Source organism: Lutra lutra, chromosome 9 (assembly GCF_902655055.1).
Source record: "Lutra lutra chromosome 9, mLutLut1.2, whole genome shotgun sequence".
NCBI classification, from domain to species: domain Eukaryota; kingdom Metazoa; phylum Chordata; class Mammalia; order Carnivora; family Mustelidae; genus Lutra; species Lutra lutra.
Window position 1 is genome coordinate 66,096,841 of NC_062286.1, and position 19,183 is coordinate 66,116,023.

General features: G+C 40.1%; 1 protein-coding gene across 10 annotated transcripts in view; it reads right to left on the reverse strand.

The window, feature by feature from the left end:
* Positions 1–19,183, reverse strand: part of CCDC85A (coiled-coil domain containing 85A) — a 202,767-nt gene that overhangs the window by 6,832 nt on the left and 176,752 nt on the right. For 2 of the 10 annotated variants that reach the window (XM_047745336.1, XM_047745335.1), the window contains exons 4-5: positions 5,616–5,750; positions 2,546–2,665 (exon numbers count right to left, since the gene is read on the reverse strand). The exons of 4 other annotated variants lie outside the window; for them this stretch is intronic. In XM_047745336.1, coding sequence (XP_047601292.1) covers positions 2,546–2,665; positions 5,616–5,750 — 255 coding nt within the window. Of the gene's footprint in view, positions 1–2,545; positions 2,666–5,615; positions 5,751–19,183 lie in introns of those variants that run through there. 4 more of the 10 variants (XM_047745338.1, XM_047745337.1, XR_007130047.1 and 1 more) reach the window with 3 other exon arrangements.

Here is a 19,183-nt window from a genome sequence, read left to right on the forward strand (position 1 = left end):
TAGCACCAGTGAACAGTTGAGCCAAAATAAATGACTTACGCATGAAGCGGGACCTTCATGTCCAGTTCATAGATAGTTTGCATGGATATTTACTGGAGTTCAGTCCTGCAATAATCTAATTCACAAACTATTCCTTTGTTAACTCAAAATATCTAGCCATTATTATTCTGTAGGTACTACTACTTTCAGGGAGGATATCACGGTAGTAAAGGAAAGAGTCACCCTGCTACTCCAATTAGAATCTGTTCACATTCTTTATATAATCAGAGGAAATCCTGACTATGCTCAGTGAATATTCATAGAAAACTTAACTCCTGGAACAAGCTCATTTGCCTACAAATTCAATTTCTAATGCACCTCAGAGAAGTGTACTTCAACTCAGTTAATTTCTACTAAATGAAGTGAAGCTCCAATTAATAGCATGAATTTTAAAGCAAGATAAATGTGGTGTTATTACAAGTGGGCTAATTTCTCACACTGATTTATAACACTTTTCTCCCAAACCACAGCCATAGAGTTTGTTTGTTTTAGAGCCTAGAGATTTTGGTGGTCGGTGGCGGGGCGGGGGGGGGGGGTTGGTGGGGAATCTATCAGAAGATGAGAAACTGAGCCATTGTTTTAATTCTTTCACAACAGAGAAATTTTACATTATAAATCAGCTCTAGGATCTATGGGCTTTTGAAAACAAGACATATTGAGTGGCTACATTTCTTCTTTTAGGCTGTGATATCCCTAAGCTGCATTTCCCAGAGAGAGTATGTCCCATAGGCACATATTTCTGTTTCATGACACAGTTAACTCATGGAAGCAAATGTATTTTGTATTCAAGAGCCTCCCCTTAGCCAATAAAGATGCTTCAGTTGCTCAGTACTACCCATCTGCCGAGTGAGGACACTTAACATGTTCTGATTATAACATAATTATTTTTCTCTCAAGATAAAAATTTTATATGAAAGTTAGAGTACGAATTCAGAGAAAATTGAAGAGCTCCTCCTTGCCCTTCCCTTCCCTTTTAAGCCATAGGTACACAGGTGCAATGAAAAATTGAGGAAAGATTGCAGTGCTATCCCCTATGCTGATCTGACTCAAAAACTACACTTGCCACTTAATAAGGCAATGGGCAGAAGCAGTCTTCAATCCGAAAAGTAGAGCAGAGTATGTGCAGATGCTAATAGTACAGGACTAAAGACACTCATTTTTTCTAAGATGCTCTTCCGATAGCTAGCGTCTGGTTCATGCTCAAGTAACAGCCCGTTTATCAGGCTGCTCATGCTACACGACATCCAAATGCTGCCACCCAGAGCAAGAAGGTGGTCAGTTGATAAAACAGCCCCCACTGGCTGCACGGCTGTGCCCTCATTCTGCTGTGTCATCCCATGCAAATTCCTCTCTGTTCCTCACTTGGTGAGTTATTCCAACCAAGACGGAAGTGCCAAGTGCACGGCCCTGGCCAGCTGCATGGTTCTGCTACCTTCCCACATCTGCAATCAGTATATGCTTGGGAGGAGCAGCTCATTTCATGGAAGTTACAGCAAAATATAATGGGGGAGCTATATCACCTGCTGAAACCAAATCCAATACATATTCTGAATTTCTTATCTGGTTATTTGCTTTATGCATGCCCCAGAAAGTGTGGCCCACTCCAAAAGAGTGCATCTTAAGGCTGCTGATAAATCATTCCAAAACCAAAACCATTTTAGTAAAGCTGTGAAACTCCAAGGGCATGGACAGGACTGAAGCATGCTACCTACCTGATAGCTCCGAAAGGTTTGATCAAGGCTACGTGTTAGGAATTACAGATAATTTGAAGGACAGTGAGTCATACCTTGGAACTGATAATTTCAGGGAACTGTCCTAATTGTTAAGGTGATTTTTATTGCCTGTATCAGTTTCTTCTCTTAGATAATATATTATTAGTTTTACTTATGGTGCTTACCTATTAGAAAACTCACTATTGGTAAAGAAAATAAATAATACATTTCAGCTGGATCTTTTTGACAGATACTTGGAGGATCTGAAGTAAAAACCAAAAATAAAACTAGCGTTATAAGACCTTCTGTTTTCTAACACTCTATGGAACAGCATTAACTAGAGTTTGAAGACCTAATTTTCAGTTAATGGGGTGACAGAGGAGGTTTTTAGTTCAAGATTTTCTTTTAATCATGGCACCATGTACTTCACTTGCATCCAGAAAGAAAACTCAGGTATCCTTCCTTATTTTGGCCAACCCTTGAGACCCTCTTTTGAAATCATGCATGCTAAAGACACTGCCCATCAAATACCCAGAACAAGAGTTTACACACATGGATATACATGCACATCAGACTTCAACTTCAATGCAGAGTGATATGAATCACATTACTCAAAACAAAATGATAAAACTAGAGATTTTTCAACCGGAAGTACTCAAACTCATAGTTGAAAAAAAAAATTCAAAAATTAAAGTCTCTACAGTTAAAACAAGACTGTGAGGACTACCAGACCAGAGCAAACAAGCCACGACACAACTGAAATTCTGGATCAACGGTTGGACACAGTTGGTTACCTTAAGAGAATGTACCACGGGTTCAGGCTGCTGAGAAGGTGTGGTATGTCCACTGAAGCTAGCTGGAGAGTTGGGTGGACTGTTACTCCCATCAGCCCCAGATGACAACCTAAAAGAACCCTTAGTAGAAAACCAACAACTTTGTTATTAAAACAAAAGTCGTCTAATAACTGCATAGATGTCATTCAGTATTCAATTTCACTGCCAAATGAGAATCAGCTGCTTAGTTACGTTTTTTTCTAGCCTGCCCTAAGATGCTCTCAACCTGTTAATTGGAATACGCTTGCTGCTTGACCAGCAAGAACACTTAAGCAAGAGCCATCACTATGCATGTCCAGATGTCATTCCTGATTTGCCAAAGAGAACAATGCCCTCTCAGGAATGCCCATTAAGAACATTTCAAGAATGATTTTTAAAACTTAAAGATACTCAAGAGTAGGGAATTTGCGAGATACTCAGCAGCTGAGTTAAACATGCTCACTCAGCAAGACAAATGGTATATTCCATATGTCTCAGGAAATATGCACACATTTCATTCTTGCATTGGAGAAACGGTGTGTCTTATAAAACCCTTCTTGGAGGCAAAGACCTAAAGCGGAGCATTTTCCAAAGACATTTACCCAAACTCAGCATTTGCTTTAAGGTAGAATTATTTTTTTGTTTAAAAAAAATAATAAACTATGGCCACAAATTACATATTTGTATTTATGTGACTCTTTGACTTCATTGCTGAAAAATCAGCACTCGGGCAAGATTAACTTGGTCTATGAGAATCCTCGCCACCCATACAGGAACTGGGAAAAAGTAAAACTTCAATTATGTCCCCTCCTAGAAAAAGCAGCCAAATGGGAATTTCCTGAACCTATTCTTATGGAGATCATGATACTCAAAGGGCCTGAGAGAATTTAATTTCTGCCCAGCAAATCTACAGATTTTCTTCATGCCTAACAGATTAATAACTGCTCCATTTCCCTTGATCTTATGACTCTAATACCCTGAGAAGGAGCCACTGAGGGTAGCTTCATAAAGGGAAGACACAACTGTGCTTAGGGACATTTATTTTCCAGCACCTACAGAAGAGCTTCTGTGTTGTGCATTTTAGGGATGGGAAGGGAGGATCTGATAGCAGCAACAGGTACCAGTATGGGTTTTATGCAGACCATATTCTTTGTAGAGAAGTTGACAACTTCCATTGATTTTTCACAAAGATGGTCATTTCTGCAGTTTGGAGAATCTTCCCCCTTCCCTTGCCACTCTTTCTTCCTACGTCCTTGAAGGCTATCCTTGCCACATCACAAGCCAACTAGAGCCATGTTCTTTTCCTTGCTCAAAGAAATATGCAGTCAAATTGGGAGCTGCCCCCATCCTTACTAACCACCAGGGAGAGGAAGCCATGGAATAGGACATTTAGCAGACCTCTCCAGCTCTGTCCTCTACTGCTACTAATGATTATGTTAATAGCAGGTGATGACATAGGAAAGCCAATTATGATAGTCCCAACACCTTCTGGGGGGAGAATGTCTATGTTTCCCTGTATTTGTAATTCAGATCAGATCAGACATAATAGTGCCTGAAACAAATAATAGAAACCAGTTATCATTGATTTTAGACATTCCTTCAAATCTAATGCCCCCAAAAGATCAAAGGCCCCACACCCAAGCAAAAGCACGCTAGAATTGATATGCCTACATTTTTCCAGCTCTGGGAAGGGAACATTTGAAACAGAAGTGCTGGGCAGCAGAAGGTTGGACAGGAAGGGCTGGAAGGAGGGATAGCTAAAAATTACGGCCTGCCCGGTGAGATTAGCAACCAAAGGCCCACCTGCATTGCATTGGTGCATCCTAAATAAGAAGTTTGAAGCAGATAGGAAAAGAGAATAGTAGGGAACCAGAGCTCTTCAGAGAAGAGGTTCCTTCAGAACTCCTTCATTTTGGAAACATTTCATCTCTATACAGGAAAAGGGTGTCCAAAATTTGGTGGTGATGTTGGGGGGAATGGTGGGCCCCTTCACCACCTTAAAACTTCTAATAAGTTTCCTTCTATTATTGGTTTCAGTATGCTAGCATTGTTAAAACATAAGGAGAGTACTGTTCTTCCCTTAAACACTATTTTTTGAAATAATAACAATGGCTAAAGTCGGAACTGCCCAGTGGGGAAAACTCATTCAGGGATTAAAGTTCTCCTTCTGTGCCAAGGACTAGTTATCACTGGAAAGATCATTGTTCGTATTTTATGTGGTTTTTGGTAAAGTCACGAAGGTAAGCAAATGCCTGGTAAAGTTGTATACCAACAGGTGCTCCGTCCTTTTCTAGATTATAACACAATCAAGCACTTCATTCAATCAAATCCCATTTAATTACTCTAAAAGGCGATGTATCTTTGTGACTGATATTTGAAGAATTATCTAGGTTCAATCAATATCCCCTCTTAGTTGACTAATACATTTTCACATAACTGTTTTTAAAATATGCTGAGTGGAATGCTCGTGAAACAACTGATTTCAAACAGTCCCTTGGAATTTTTTACAATAACGTCAAGCCTGTTTGTTTAAATTGTGACTTGGCTGCCTCAAGGAGACAGGGAATTAAAAAAGAAGAAAATCTTAATAAAACTGGAAATGTGATTCCCAGCTTCCAGGTTGTTTTCCAACGACACGTGATCGCATAGTGCACGCACCACCTCTTGGGTCAGTGAGCACTTTTAAAAGGCGAGGAATAATTTTCTGGGCTGGTCTACAGACAATTCATTTACATGGCCAGGGATCTTTTAAACTTCTTTTCCTGAAAGGTGCATGGTACCTTTATTCTCCAGTTGCTTGAGGTTACTCAACTTTCAGCCCCAAGTTCAGGAAACAAAACAAAACAAAAAAAAGCAAAACAACAACACTGACGCTGATCGTTTAGGAGATGAAAGACTCGACTCCCAGCTTCCCTCCCCAGAATACACACACACGGCAACTTTCTTTCATGTGTACAGATTTGCTCTCTACCCCCCAGTGTCACTTTTCCTCTAGCAACAAAAGCCATCTGTATGCACAAGCAAATGCAGCAGCTGACCCATCTTCACTCACCGGGAGAGTGGGCAGGCATCGTCCTATTCCTCGGCACCCTTGCCACCACTGCAAGACCCGCCGGGCTCTGGGCCCCCAGCCTTTCTCCATATTTGAGCTGTTTCTAGTTGGAGGTTGCCTTCTATTCTGGGTGGCCTTATATTTGGAACAATATAGTACAATCACTCAGAAAAATACTCTTTCCCAAGTCTCAAGAAAGCAGATAGAACAAGAAGCTTAATGAAATGAACCACAATGACCACAATGGCAAGCTGTAACATGCACCTCGAATTAGGGAAAAAAAATAAAGTAAAACCAAGTCCTGTCTATTAGAGCTAATAATGATTTTTTTTAAAAGCTTTTGACTAATTCTTAAGTTATTGAAAAGAGATAGGTGATAATGCCAAACTTCCAGAAAAAACTGAAGCTACTTAGACAACTTTGTTTATTTGGTTTTACTTGTGAGAAACAGAGAATTAACCGTTAAGTCTTCTTCGTGTTTAAAATTATTCGAAATGCAGTTGGGAGCACTGCACTCTTTTGTTAAGAAACACAAGGTGGGTAGATATATTCACCAACATTTAGAAAAACGGACACTGTATCAAATTCTCAGCAACATTTGTGCACATTGAAGACTGTGTAATGAGCTAAGAGGTCATCGCTGCATTAAAATAACTTTTACATGGGCTGTATACATCATTATCAAAATATCTATTAATCAGTTAATCTCCAAATTTTTACACTTGTTAGAACTAGAGATACCAGATAAATAAAAATTTTCATTTTTTTCTATGGCTTAATAGTATAATTCTATTAAAACTATCAGAAGAAAACACTTTCCTCTCCCTGACAACTTACACTAAGACCCTTATCATGTGCCCATCTTAATAAGAATTTTTTTAAATATAGAAAATTCACCAAATAGTACTCCAATTCTGGTGTCTGAATGTTTAATTTTAGGAGGTTGAAAATGACAACATAATTCTTCAGTTCCCACTGATCTCTTTTTGTAGAAGTGTATGCTGTGTTGTGAATAGCACTGGCCTAATTTCCACTCTTCTCCAATGTTCGGAGGCTGAACAATGAAAAAAGAGTAATGATGACCACAGCTGGTACTCGCAAATCTCTCTTCTGAATCTATGGAATCAGTAGAACCGGTTACCTATTAAATAAGTCAGCCACACATATTCCTCACATGTAACAGAGCAAATTATATATTTAGACTATGATGATCATTTCATTGTTCGCAACACGGATTTGAACATGGCTCTTTAAGTGATCATCTCATGTCAGTATCTAATTTCTTCTCATCAAAAGAATTCTATACGATAATTTATGTGGTTTACAGCTTAAAATCCACCTCTCAACCATAGTTCTATTTCTGAGGTAATCATTAAAAAGTACAGTATTTTTTTTTTCTTACAAATGAGTCCTATCTTCCAGATTTGGTTCCCTTCATTACTTACACACCTTAAACATCTCTCAGATTTTACATTTCCAGATTCAATGACTGAGTAAGACATACAGGGATTCCTACTTCCCTTTTCTTTAATGTGTAGTGAGATTGAATCTCAATGCCTCTCCAATGTAACAAGCTCATTATCATAACCATAAAATCTAACATCTATAACTATTTAGAAGGCTGCTGGAAGGAGCAGCCCTTTAGCTACAGTATTTCCCCACTTTTGTAAAGTAGATACAACACGACATAATAGCTGTGCCTTTCAGCATCTTGTAAACGGTTCTTTTAAAACATTATATATAGATTGCATAGTATTATTAATCTCATAAGAGGGGGCAGTATATATAGGCCAGATTTTCATGGAAGAATAAACTACTTGATGGTATAGCCATTTTAATTTTAAAGGGAAAGATACTCTTCAAATGAGGTCTATTGACTTTCTACTCATGCTTTCAACTTTAAAAACAAAACAAAACTCCAGGTCATGCAAAAATGAATTCTGGACTGGCCATCGATTTGACCTTCAAGTACATTAAATGGTATATATGTACCAATGAAAGCTTAGCTCTCTCTTAGCTCTTCAATGGTCAATCATACTATTTTCTGAAGGCTACCTCATAAAAAAGCCTCACTAATTCTAAGGTAGAATTGTTTTTGGCAACTTCAGAGCTTGAAGCAGGGGAGCCTAGATCTGGCTATCAACCAGGAGAACAACCTCAAACCTTAAAAAAGTCCTTTCTATTTTTTGAGGAGTTCTGTTTTTGCTTGGTTTTGTTTTCTGCAGTTTTCCAAAATTCCAAACTTATAAAGAATGCCTGAATGACGCTACTATTCCCCTAGATGTATGTGTACTCGTCAGCCACTTTATATCCAGGTAAATCCAGTTGATTTAGGTATCAGGAGGACCACTCTAAATGCTAATAGCAAAGTAATGCTCTGCGTCAAGACTGAGTGGGAGGTAAATTACAGATTACTTACTGTGTGGTAAGTACTCATTATAGAGATCATGAAATCTAATGCTGTAAGCAAACACCCTAGATCAAGACACAAAAATATCCCTTATTATTACTGAAGAAGATAAAATGTATTGGTACTGTTATGTCTCTTATCACATGATATCTGGGAGATGTTTTTCTAAGAAAATTGGAACTTGAGATATTTTCTAGTATTGTCCTTACAATACAGACTTCTCCTCAGAATTAAGGGAACAAAAGAAGCTGCTCAGTTTTTAAAAGATCATCTAAACAATAAGAAAATATATTAATTATGGTCTTATTGGATAAAATTATTATAATTCATAACAGTAGTTTTAAGAGAACCAACAAGAGGAAGTAATTGTGATTAAGTTGTCTTCTTGCTATTTTATGGTTACATTTCTTTTATTGTTATTTTAGTTGGCATTCTGGAAGCTTCCATTCTTTGGCCTTCCAGAAGTACATATTAAAAGTCTTTAACACAAAAAAAATGTGTTTTTATATTTTATCATATAAAATATAGGCTTCCCACTTAGATATAAATCAGATGTAATACATTTGTAACAAACTTTGGAGTCCGGCCCTCTTATCTATTATAGGAAGCCAACTATGGAAAGCTAAAGATTGATCGGCTAAAGTGGTTTCCTGTTAGTTAAAGTGTTCAATTTTTAATAAGGTCTGAAGCTAGGTCAAACTATCATATGGTACATCAGAATGCATACTTAGTTGAGGATGGAGGATGAATTTTCTTTTCTTCTTATGGGACAAAGAATGATGCTTTGCTTCATTTCATCAGGAAAGTACTTTGTTCAGTTTGACCAGTCTTCATTCTGACATACTTTTTACGAAACTGCACTAGCACACAAACAGAAGCTTTAGAAGTTACCTTGACAGATCTTTTCCAAAAGATTCCTGTGAATGAGCATAGAAATGCTGAGACCCTCTGCTCTAATACATGACAGTTAGTTGACTGTATTCAAAGTGTATTTTTATTTTTCTTAAAGATTTTATTTATTTGATAGACAGAGATCACAAGTAGGCAGAGAGAGAGGGGACAGCAGGCTTCCCACTGAGCAGAGAGCTCGATATGAGGCTCGATCCCAGGACCCTGAGATCATGACCTAAGCAGAAGGCAGAGGCTTTAACGAACTGAGCCACTGAGGCGCCCAGAAAAGTATATTTTTAAAATTGAAATGAACTAATGTAAGGAATATTTTCAATACCAATTTAAAATAGTAAGCAGTTTCCTAGATTTATGGCTATTCATTTATTCACTTAAATATTTACTAAGGAGCTACCAAGGTAACGTCCCATGCTATGCCAGGTAGATATCTAATCCAGTAACTTTTTGTGTAAAACAAAAACAAAAACAAAAAAAACCAACACAGTAAGTTTAAGTCATTGACTTTAGAGGTCACACTGCCTGGGTTCAGAATATTGGCCAGACCCCAAGCCTCAGTTTCCCCATCCATAAAGTGTGGGTACTTATGATACAAGGGTGCCTCACTCGATGAGGCTACTTATATGAAAAGAGCTCTTAAAATGGCGTCTGGCTCACATCAAATGCTCTGCAGCAATTTGTTGTCCTTATGAATGTGTTTGCTTTGCTTATCAACACATTTTATAATTTATATGTCAACCTACTTTCATATGTTCATTATCCAGAGTAGTTCTCAACCTGAGGTGAGCTGGCCCTCCAATGGGGACATCTGGCAAAAATGCAGACATTTACTGGCTGTTAAAATTGGGCAATTTCTGTGGGGCATTTATGGGTTGAGGCCCAGGACACTTGTGAATGCCTGACAATGCCCAGGTCAGCCCCCATGACAAAGAATTATCCAGCCTCAAAGGTCAACAGTGCTCAAGTTGAGGAAGTCCGATTTAGAGAAGGAGAACTGCACTGGAAAACAGCAAAGCCACATTTCTGGCAACAGCTTCGTAGATTCTGCAGATGAGGGTAAGTGTCCCCCCGATTTGGTGATTGGGATGATTTTAAAGGAAACTCTCTCAGCTTCAGCCCTCAAGTGGTCTAAGTATATAGACATCTACCTTCCCACCCCAAAAAATAGGAAATTACTCTTTCTAACAGAAGGGAAAGAATTAAAAACACCCCAGACATCCTACTGTTAACAATGCTAGCAGAAACACAATACAAATGGGCAGTACAGGGCAGAGGTCCAAAGAACGAAGAGCTCTCTGATAGGAGACGGAGAGCATGCTGCAAGCACCTTAAGAATCGAGACACCGGGGCACCTGGGTGGCTCAGTGGGTTAAGCCTCTGCCTTCAGCTCAGGTCATGATCTCAGGGTCCTGGGATCAGGCCCCGCATTGGGCTCTCTGCTCGGCAGGGAGCCTGCCTCCCCCTGCTCTCTCTCTGCCTGCTTCTCTGCCTACTTGTCATTTCTATCAAATAAATAAATAAAATTAAAAAAAAAAAAAGAATCGAGACACCAATCCCACAGAGAATTAAATTGGCAGAAGGCGCTTTTCTGGAAATGATGAAAAGAAATAAAGCTTCCTTAGCAATATGGCAGGTGGAGATCAAAATCATTATGTGACGCCAAACATTAAGTGATGAAAATAAAGTAATATGAAAAGAGATATTATTCTCAACTTCACTAAGTGCAGGCCAATCTGTAAGAATCCAGGTGTTCCCATCCAGGGAAACCAGAAGATAATATTTATTCACTCATTTTCATTTCTTATGCCAAATAATGGCTAAGATTGAGGTCTGTAGAGTCACAGAAGAGAGAGTAAAGAGGTTTAACTCAAAGAACCTAAGATTTTAGACATTTGCCCTGTTTAGGGAAACAGAAGTCATTCAGAAGGATGTGAGGGGCAGAGTAGCAAATACTGAGGCTGACATGTAAGGCAGGAGTCCGATTGTGAAGAACCTTCTACAACACGTGGAGGATTCTGTGCTAAGGCATGAGCTGTGATAAGACCCAGTTTGCCCATCAAATAATACTGTGTTCTTGGGAGAACAAAGTAATTTTGAGATACCTGAGACTCCAGGTGAAAATTGCAGATATAGAAATACAGTTTCAAAAATAACATAAACTAAATGAAAGTAATTACAGAGATTAACATGATGCCTTTTTACAAGAATTAGAGAAGGCAAATTCCAGAAGAAAAGAATCCGTATCTAGAAAGGGCTAGGACAGCAAACACCATGTATCTCTGTAGCCAGAATGACAGCAGACAAAGAATAACAATGAAGGCCCGATTTAAAAAAAAAAAAAAAATAGCTGTTAAACAATAGGTAGGAAATGTGAACAATTACATTTATGTACATTCTGCTTCTAGGTAATGAGTTTATGTGCTTAGTTCTTGTCTTTTGTTAACCATACAATCCTCAGCGAGAAACACTCAAATTTCTAGGGAAAAAAATGATACATTTAAATGATTCTCCAATCAGGTTGACATCAATTAAATAGTGAAGATTGATGGCATTTTTGTTGAGAAAAGCATATCTGGAGACTTTTAGGGTTATAAGAATGGGGGTTGAGGAGGCAGGAGTAGGACCCAGAGTCAGGACCTGCAGCTGAATGGCCAGTGTAGATGCCCAAAGCAAAAAAGGAACTCGGGTTAACTGCATTTGGCTTGATGAACAGAGTTGACTGATGCTGGTGTTAAATCCCTCAGCACTCCCCAGAGCCCAGTGGTAGACGTGCTCAGAGCTAGAGCCCCAGGGACTAAATGACTATTTAAGAGAAATACTTATTGAGTTGACTAAGAACTGTTACTCTGTCAGGTGGCGTTGGCTTACCCTGGCTTCACCAAAAGGAAGAGCCTTCTTTCTCCTCTTTTGCTACAGGTTCCCACACAAAATGGGAAGGTCAAGATAAGAGAGTGGTAGCACCAGCTTCATCCCAGGGCAGCCACTAGAATTAGTACTTCTACCCCCAACCAGCACAGAATGCAGTTCCATCCGTGCCATTTCTTGGAAGCTCCATCTTGGGAGGATTCGCAGTGGCTTTATGTGTGAAGGCTTACAGGAACAGAAGTAGCCGAAATGAATGCCGTGTAGCCTCTGCACATGAGGTGGAAATGAAATCTCTAGCCAGGAGTGATGAACACCCTCCTCTGCCCCCCCCCTAGTGAGAACATCATCGGGGCACAAAAGGAAGCATCTTGAAAGCATGAGCTCTCTTTTCACAACCACTCTTACCAGGAAGGAAGGAAGAGACAAATAGGCTTATGTGTGTCCTACCTCATAACGTAAATAACTTATGATGAAAAGAGTTTTGGATTCAAACTATAAATGCTCACTAGAGTCAATAATATTCAGAAAGGTGAGTCAATGACCCATCAGAGAGTTTTAAAATAAAGGGTAAAACCACTTTGCAGAATGAGTACACAAATCATCTGTAATTCTGGGAGATTAAAGAAGTTGAATGAGCCTCTTCTTCCAATCTGGACTGTACTTTCTCCTTCCCTCTCTTTAAATTTTAGAGTGTCCCAGGGCATAGTCCACAAACCTCCCCCACCCAACATTCATTCAAAATAAGTTATAATTCAGTCCCATATCAATATATTCTTGCAAATTTGTATCTCTGGCCCTAACCTCTCCCTGACTTTCTCTTCTATGTCTGACTCTGCAGGTGACATCTCATAGATGTCTGCCTCAGATATACCATATCCAACACAGAACTTGACTCCCCTGTACTTCCTAACCCATCCCCCCAAACAACACCACCAATCATACAAAATTACTTACATGAAAACCCAAGGAGTCATTCCTGATTCTTCCCAGGGCTGTCACACTGACCAACCCTGGGCTGTTACTTGCTGTCCAGCCTATGTTAACGGTTCCTCCTGGGGTTGTCAGTCCTCAAACTATGAAGCCACATGCAACCTCTTTCCCTTATAGGCCAGATCCAGTCTATCATGGAGCACTCTCAACTCTACTTCGATAAATCCTCTGAATCCAACACTTCCTCACCATCTCCATGCTACCACTCCATGCTACAAGCTACCACCTCCCTCTCAGGCTACCGATCTAGCTCCCTAATGCATGTCCCCATGTCCTCCCCAACCTGCCTTTAACTTCTTCAGTCTGCATTCCTAGTGACTTTCTGGTAATGTAACTAGATGTATCACACCCATGCTCCATTCCTCCAGTGGCTCTCTAGGAACTAAGACCAAAACCCAAACACTTGAGTTTGGTCAACAAAATCCACAGGGTCTCTTACCTGCCTGTCTCTGACCTTCCCACCTCACCTCCTGTTATTCTCTGTCTCACACACTCTGTTCCAGCCACACTAACTTTCTTGTGCTTGTTTCCTCACACATGCCTAGTTCACTGCCACTGAAAGCCTTTGCCCTTGCTGATCTCACTTCCTGTGACACTCTCCCTTACTCCTTCCGACCCCTCCTGATGTCACTTCCTCAGAGAGGCTTCTTCTAACTCCATGCAAAATACCCTCTCACTCCAATCACTTACCAGTTCTGTACCCTGCTTTTGTTTCCTTCAAAGTCATTATTACTTCCACATATTACATATTTGGCATTTTAAAGAGAATAGTCCACTAAAATGTAAGCTGCATGAATTGAGGGCTGTATCCCCATTGTCTAAAGCATTATCTGTATACAAGAGGTGTTCACAAAATATCCGGGGGAGGGGGGTCAACTATCGAAAGAACAGCCAACATAAGCCATCAGTTCTCCATGATCTACAGAAATCCCATTCCCTTTTAGTTAGGGGTTATTTTGGTTATACTAAGGAAAGCAGGGGAAGCCCACTAATCACCCATCTTTGAATGGATATCTCTGCACTAATCTAACAATAAGCGTCAACATTTCTCATTCCAAATAGCAAGGTCACTGCTTTTGCCTAGCCTCCATGAGATTCTGGGGGTAAAAGACCGCATCAATAGCGGATACAGAAAGCAGTTTCCCTTCATCCCTCCATACAATCTCTGACCACAGCTAATGCCACAAACTAAGACTGCCTGGTTAGAAGTTTTCATTTCTCCTGGAGTCTCCAGGGCCAAAATTTGTAGAACACTACCCAAGGAAAGGACCTGGCTGACCCTTAAAATGCACGGCTAAAATTTCCTGGAAAGTTTTGAAAAGTAACATCACAAAGCTTTAGGAAAGGCAAGTTCTAAAAAGAAATTTTTTGAAAGTTAGAATTTTTACAGTAGTCTCATCCTGGAAAACAATCTGGTTAACCAGCAGTAAGTTTTCCTAAGCTAGCCAAAGTGGTTTAAAAAAAAAAAAGTATTTTGCTAGCTCCGGAGGGAAATGACCCGGAGACTAATGAGCGCCATACGCTACTCACGGCCTGACCCTCAGCAAGTCACTTGTTCTCAATGGAGAGGCTAATATGGAGAGTCCTATCAATTAGCTTCATGTGGCGCCTGGGAAGGGTGACTAATAGGCCTGATTGCAAGGCACTCTGAAAACATTAAGTGCTACAGAAGTTCCCTAATTTCCAGATGGCCATCAGTTGCCATGAAAGCAATGCGAATGCATCTGGCTCTTTTTAAGCTCTTTTTCCACCCTTTGGCTCTTCTGATGTCAATCGGTCCCCGTGACAAAGACAAAAAGATGAATGAGGATTCTTCTCGCCCTCCTATAGGTCTTCTCCTGATCCACAGGAAACACGATGGAGATGCAAGCTAGCCTTTGCTCTCCTTTGTTCCTTCCAAAGTACCTTGCAGATCCCCATGAAGAGAGACTGCATGAATGGCCAGAGGAAGGCTTTTCCTTTTTGTCCTTTTCAAGCGTAACACAGATCATCATTAAAAACCACAGATTTGACAAAGATCATGGGAGAAGAGAATATGAATGACCTGAAAAATACAGAAGTCACTTTATTCTTACTAGTGATCTCCTGATTTCTCATTCTACCATGTGATGTCCTCACTTAAAGAAAAAAGGGAGATTAATTGGTTTCTGACCTCCTTCCATGCCAGAAATGGCTTTCCTCATTCACAGATGGACATGGATTTAGAATTTCACTTGTCTGTGAAGGAGTATACAGCATTTCATGTTCTTTCCAAGCTACCTGTCATGTGGTATCTAGTTTAAAGACAAGCTTGCCAATGTTATCTTTTCAGCAATTGCTCTAAGATGTGTAAGGACACAAAAACAATATAATCAATCACTCATTAAAGTACAGCTTCAATCATCAGACATATGTGTTTCAGAAAAGTACATACTTCCTATCTGTTAGTACCACAACAACTGTCCTGTAGGGGAGGACTTGCCTTTTCAGTTCAAATGCAAGCATCTTGATCTCCAACAAATTTTCCTCCCAAAGCTAAGTGGCTTGTTGGAAAGAATAGCTTGGCCTCTTCCCAACTATTCTTCTGATTCACTCACAGCGCATTTCAAATCCCACATGTTGATAACTGAGGGCAGGTTTGGGGATGACAGGAGAAAGAAACTTAAGCCAATGAAAATAGAAATAGTACTTATTGGGAAAAGTTTTTGTATATAATAAGTTATTTATGCACAAATGAAAATTTGCATACCAATATGAGGGACCAATTTTAAAAATGATATTAAGAGATACCCCAAGAAACTGACAAACAATTTCAGGGTAGAGTAGGAGGTCAGCAAACTACTCTTGGAGATAAATCCAGACCCTTTCATCTGTTTTATAAGTAGTTTTGTTAGAACACACCCACACCTGTTCATTTAGATATTCTGTTTTCAGCTTTTCTGGTGCCACAATGGCAGACCGGAGTAGTTGAAAAACACCATATGGCTCACAACTTTGAAAATATTTACTATCTAGCCCTTTATTGAAAAGGTGCCAAGTCCTGGTTGAGGTGATAAGAACATTATGACAGGACTGGAATAGTCTGGGAATTTTTTGGAGAAGGAGGCAAGTGGCTTACAAAGAAACTGTAACTGAACCAGAAGGGATAAGTGTTAAGTAGAAAAATATTCTTTCTTGACTAATCAGGTTATCTAGGGGCTAGAAATGTCCTTAAGATTAATAAAAGAAGGAAATCTTCCCACGCTGAGAGAATCATTACCAGAGCAATGAAGTCTCTCACTGACTAGTAAAACAGACGGACTAACGACTCAGCTGGGTTTCTTGGCAAATTCCCAATTCAGACCCTAAGGACGCTACACCAGAGGTTTGCTCTGGATGGTGATGGTGGAGATTGTGGTGGTGGCTGGTGGTATTTTCACCACTATCTTGCTTCAAAAGACACACATTTGCCTTGCAACAGGTTTCAGCAAAATGGGGAGAATGCTAGACTAGTGATAATAGATAATCTGGGCACAAACCTTGCCTTAGCCCATGAGTGAACACTCTCTCACCTGCAAAACAGAGATTATCATAGGAGCCAGGGTCAGGATGGGTCAGCATCAAGATGGCTTCCAATAGGCAGGACCTCTGCTGATACTCAGAATGTGGTTCTAGGGCTTGGAACAACAACAAAACTCTAAGCTGGAATGGGCCACTCAACCAGCCCCATCTTGTGCACTGTCTGCACCCTGAGGCTGACTCAACTATGAGGGTTACAGATTGTTGTACAGCAGCCATTTTGCTGTGGCCCAAATGGTGTGTCTCACAGGGAGAAAGGTCCATTTCAGGCTGCAGCCCCATCATTTAAGAGTGTAAAAATAAAAGAATTGGGCACTATCCCTTTCATGACCTACAACATCTCTTCATGGGCCCTAAACACTTAAGATTCTGAATACTGAAGACCAACAGGATTGTTGCCTTCAAACAGAATGAACATAAAAAATATCTAAAATTAAAAGCATAATTTAATAAGGTGATAAAGTATTAAAAATCAATGTGATAGTGACATTGGACATTTTCTAGGCTTAAAGACCACAGTCTTATTGATTTGTAAGTAACTGTAGCATCATTCACAGCCCTGAGAAACCACCCAGAATTGAGAGCTGTCTTATGATGCTCTCACGACTGGTTCTGAGGGACTCTGTCAATATCAAGATCATGAGCAGGATATTTGTTTTAAGTGAAAAACATTGGAGAGGCAACTGCCCTTACCTGCCCTCATGTCCTTCTTAATTTCATTCTCCAGTGTCAAAGCTCAGTGCAACTGGTTTCCTAACCAAGAGAGTCCTCTTCAATTAAATGAATGCCTGTGAGGCCACATGAGCCACCCTCTTCACAAGTGAGCATTTAGAGGGTCTAGTCTTAAATCGACCTCTCCAAAGTCCTTTTCAACTGGCAAAGAACCTGAGCTGTCATCACCAACTAGAGTATCATTTGCTGAACTTACTGACAAAAGTGCATGAGTTTTGGTGGTTAAGGACTCGTGCATTAAAATACGAGTGGGATAGCAACAAAGAATGGAAAGTGAATGGGGCTGGTTCCAAACAAAACAACAAATTTCAAAATGCAAAGCTGCTGCAGTTCCCTCTTGTCTAAAACTCTATGTCAAAAAGATGTCAGCCAAATTCCAACTGTAGCTTCTGTTAATTTTTGGCTTTCAATACATGCTTGCCACCCAAAAGGATAAAGACCTATCATTCCCACACAATTCATTTGTGACTAAGTTTGCTGGAATGGTCAATTTTTTTTTTAAGATTTTATTTATTTGACAGACAAAGATCACAGTTGGCAGAGAGGCAGGCAGAGAGAGAGAGAGAAGAAGGGAAGCAGGCTCCCTGCTGAGCAGAGAGCTGGATGTGGGGCTCAATCCCAGGACCCTGGGATCATGACCTGAGCCGAAGGCAAAGGCTTTAACCCACTGAGCCACCCAGGCACCCCATGTCATTTATTTCTGAGTGTGTATTTTATGTTTTTCTTGTATGAGATTTCTGGACTTATGGATATGAAATCTTCTTGCCATATGAAAATATTTCAATAAAGAAATTACCTTTTCGACACTAAGATACATCTGCCTTGGGTGTCAAAAACAGCTGAAATATCTTGACTATTAAAAAGCCTCCCTTTCTTAGAGCCAGCTTTTATGTAAGTCCAGGATGGCTCCCATCTGCTCTTGGGTTTATTAGTTACTTGTTATCTGTGGAACATCAGAACTTCTGCATCGCATGTTGTTCTGATGCAAATAAGAGGCATTTTAAGTTTAAAAAAAAAAGCAGTACCAAATTTGTTATACTACATTTGAGTCAGATTTACATTTCTTTTTGATCCTTACATTTCTACATGCAATCTTTCCCCTAATAAACTGCTAAGAGCAGCAGCTTGATTAATAAAACTAGCAAAATAAGTCCAAGGGTATTAAGCAAGGTGGTTAGCTATCTCCTTGTGTGCTCAATATTTTTTTCTTTTTAAAAAATATTAGGGGCGCCTGGGTGGCTCAGTGGTTAAGCCTCTGCCTTTGGCTCAGGTCATGATCTCAGGGTCCTGGGATCAAGCCCCATAAGGGGCTCTCTGCTCAGCGGGGAGCCTGCTTCCCACCCCCTGCCCCTCCCTCTCTCTGCCTGCCTCTCTGCCTACTTGTGGTCTCTCTTTGTGTCAAATAAATAAATAAAATCTTTATAAAAATATTAATTCAAAAGCTGCTTCTACTCCATTAATGTAGATTATGAAAGTTAGAAAGTTCTCCAAGAAGATAAAAATTCTGAAAGAGTGCTTGATTTTTTGTGTCCTTGGACTAGGGCACTCCTGAAATCACAAATACCTCCTCTGAGTCAGCTTTTGGGGGGTACTGATAAACTTGAGGATAAGAAGTTCTCCCAAAGGAAAGAATGAAACCAAAGAGAGACACCTGAATGAAGAATAACAGAGTGCTCTGAAAAGGAAGGAATATTTTTTTTGAATAGACTGACCCTTTGCTAAAGGTAACACTTCCTTCCCTCCTCCATTTCTGGGTGTACCACAAGAACCTGTGGGAAGGAGTATTTGTCCCAGAGGCTTTAGATCTTGAAAAAGGTAGAACCCAAACAAGAGTGGGGGGATTTTCTCAGCCCCTAGAATAAGGCCCTTCAGACTTACAACAATTGAGGGGAACCTGTAATTTTTTTTTTTTAAAGATTTTATTTTATTTATTTGACAGACAGAGATCACAAGTAGGCAGAGAGGCAGGCAGAGAGAGAGGAGGAAGCAGGCTCCCCGCTGAGCAGAGAGCCTGATGCGGGGCTTGATCCCAGGATCACGGGATCATGACCTGAGCAGAAGGCAGAGGCTTTAACCCACTGAGCCACCCAGGCGCCCCATGGGGAACCCTGTAATTTATTTCCTATGC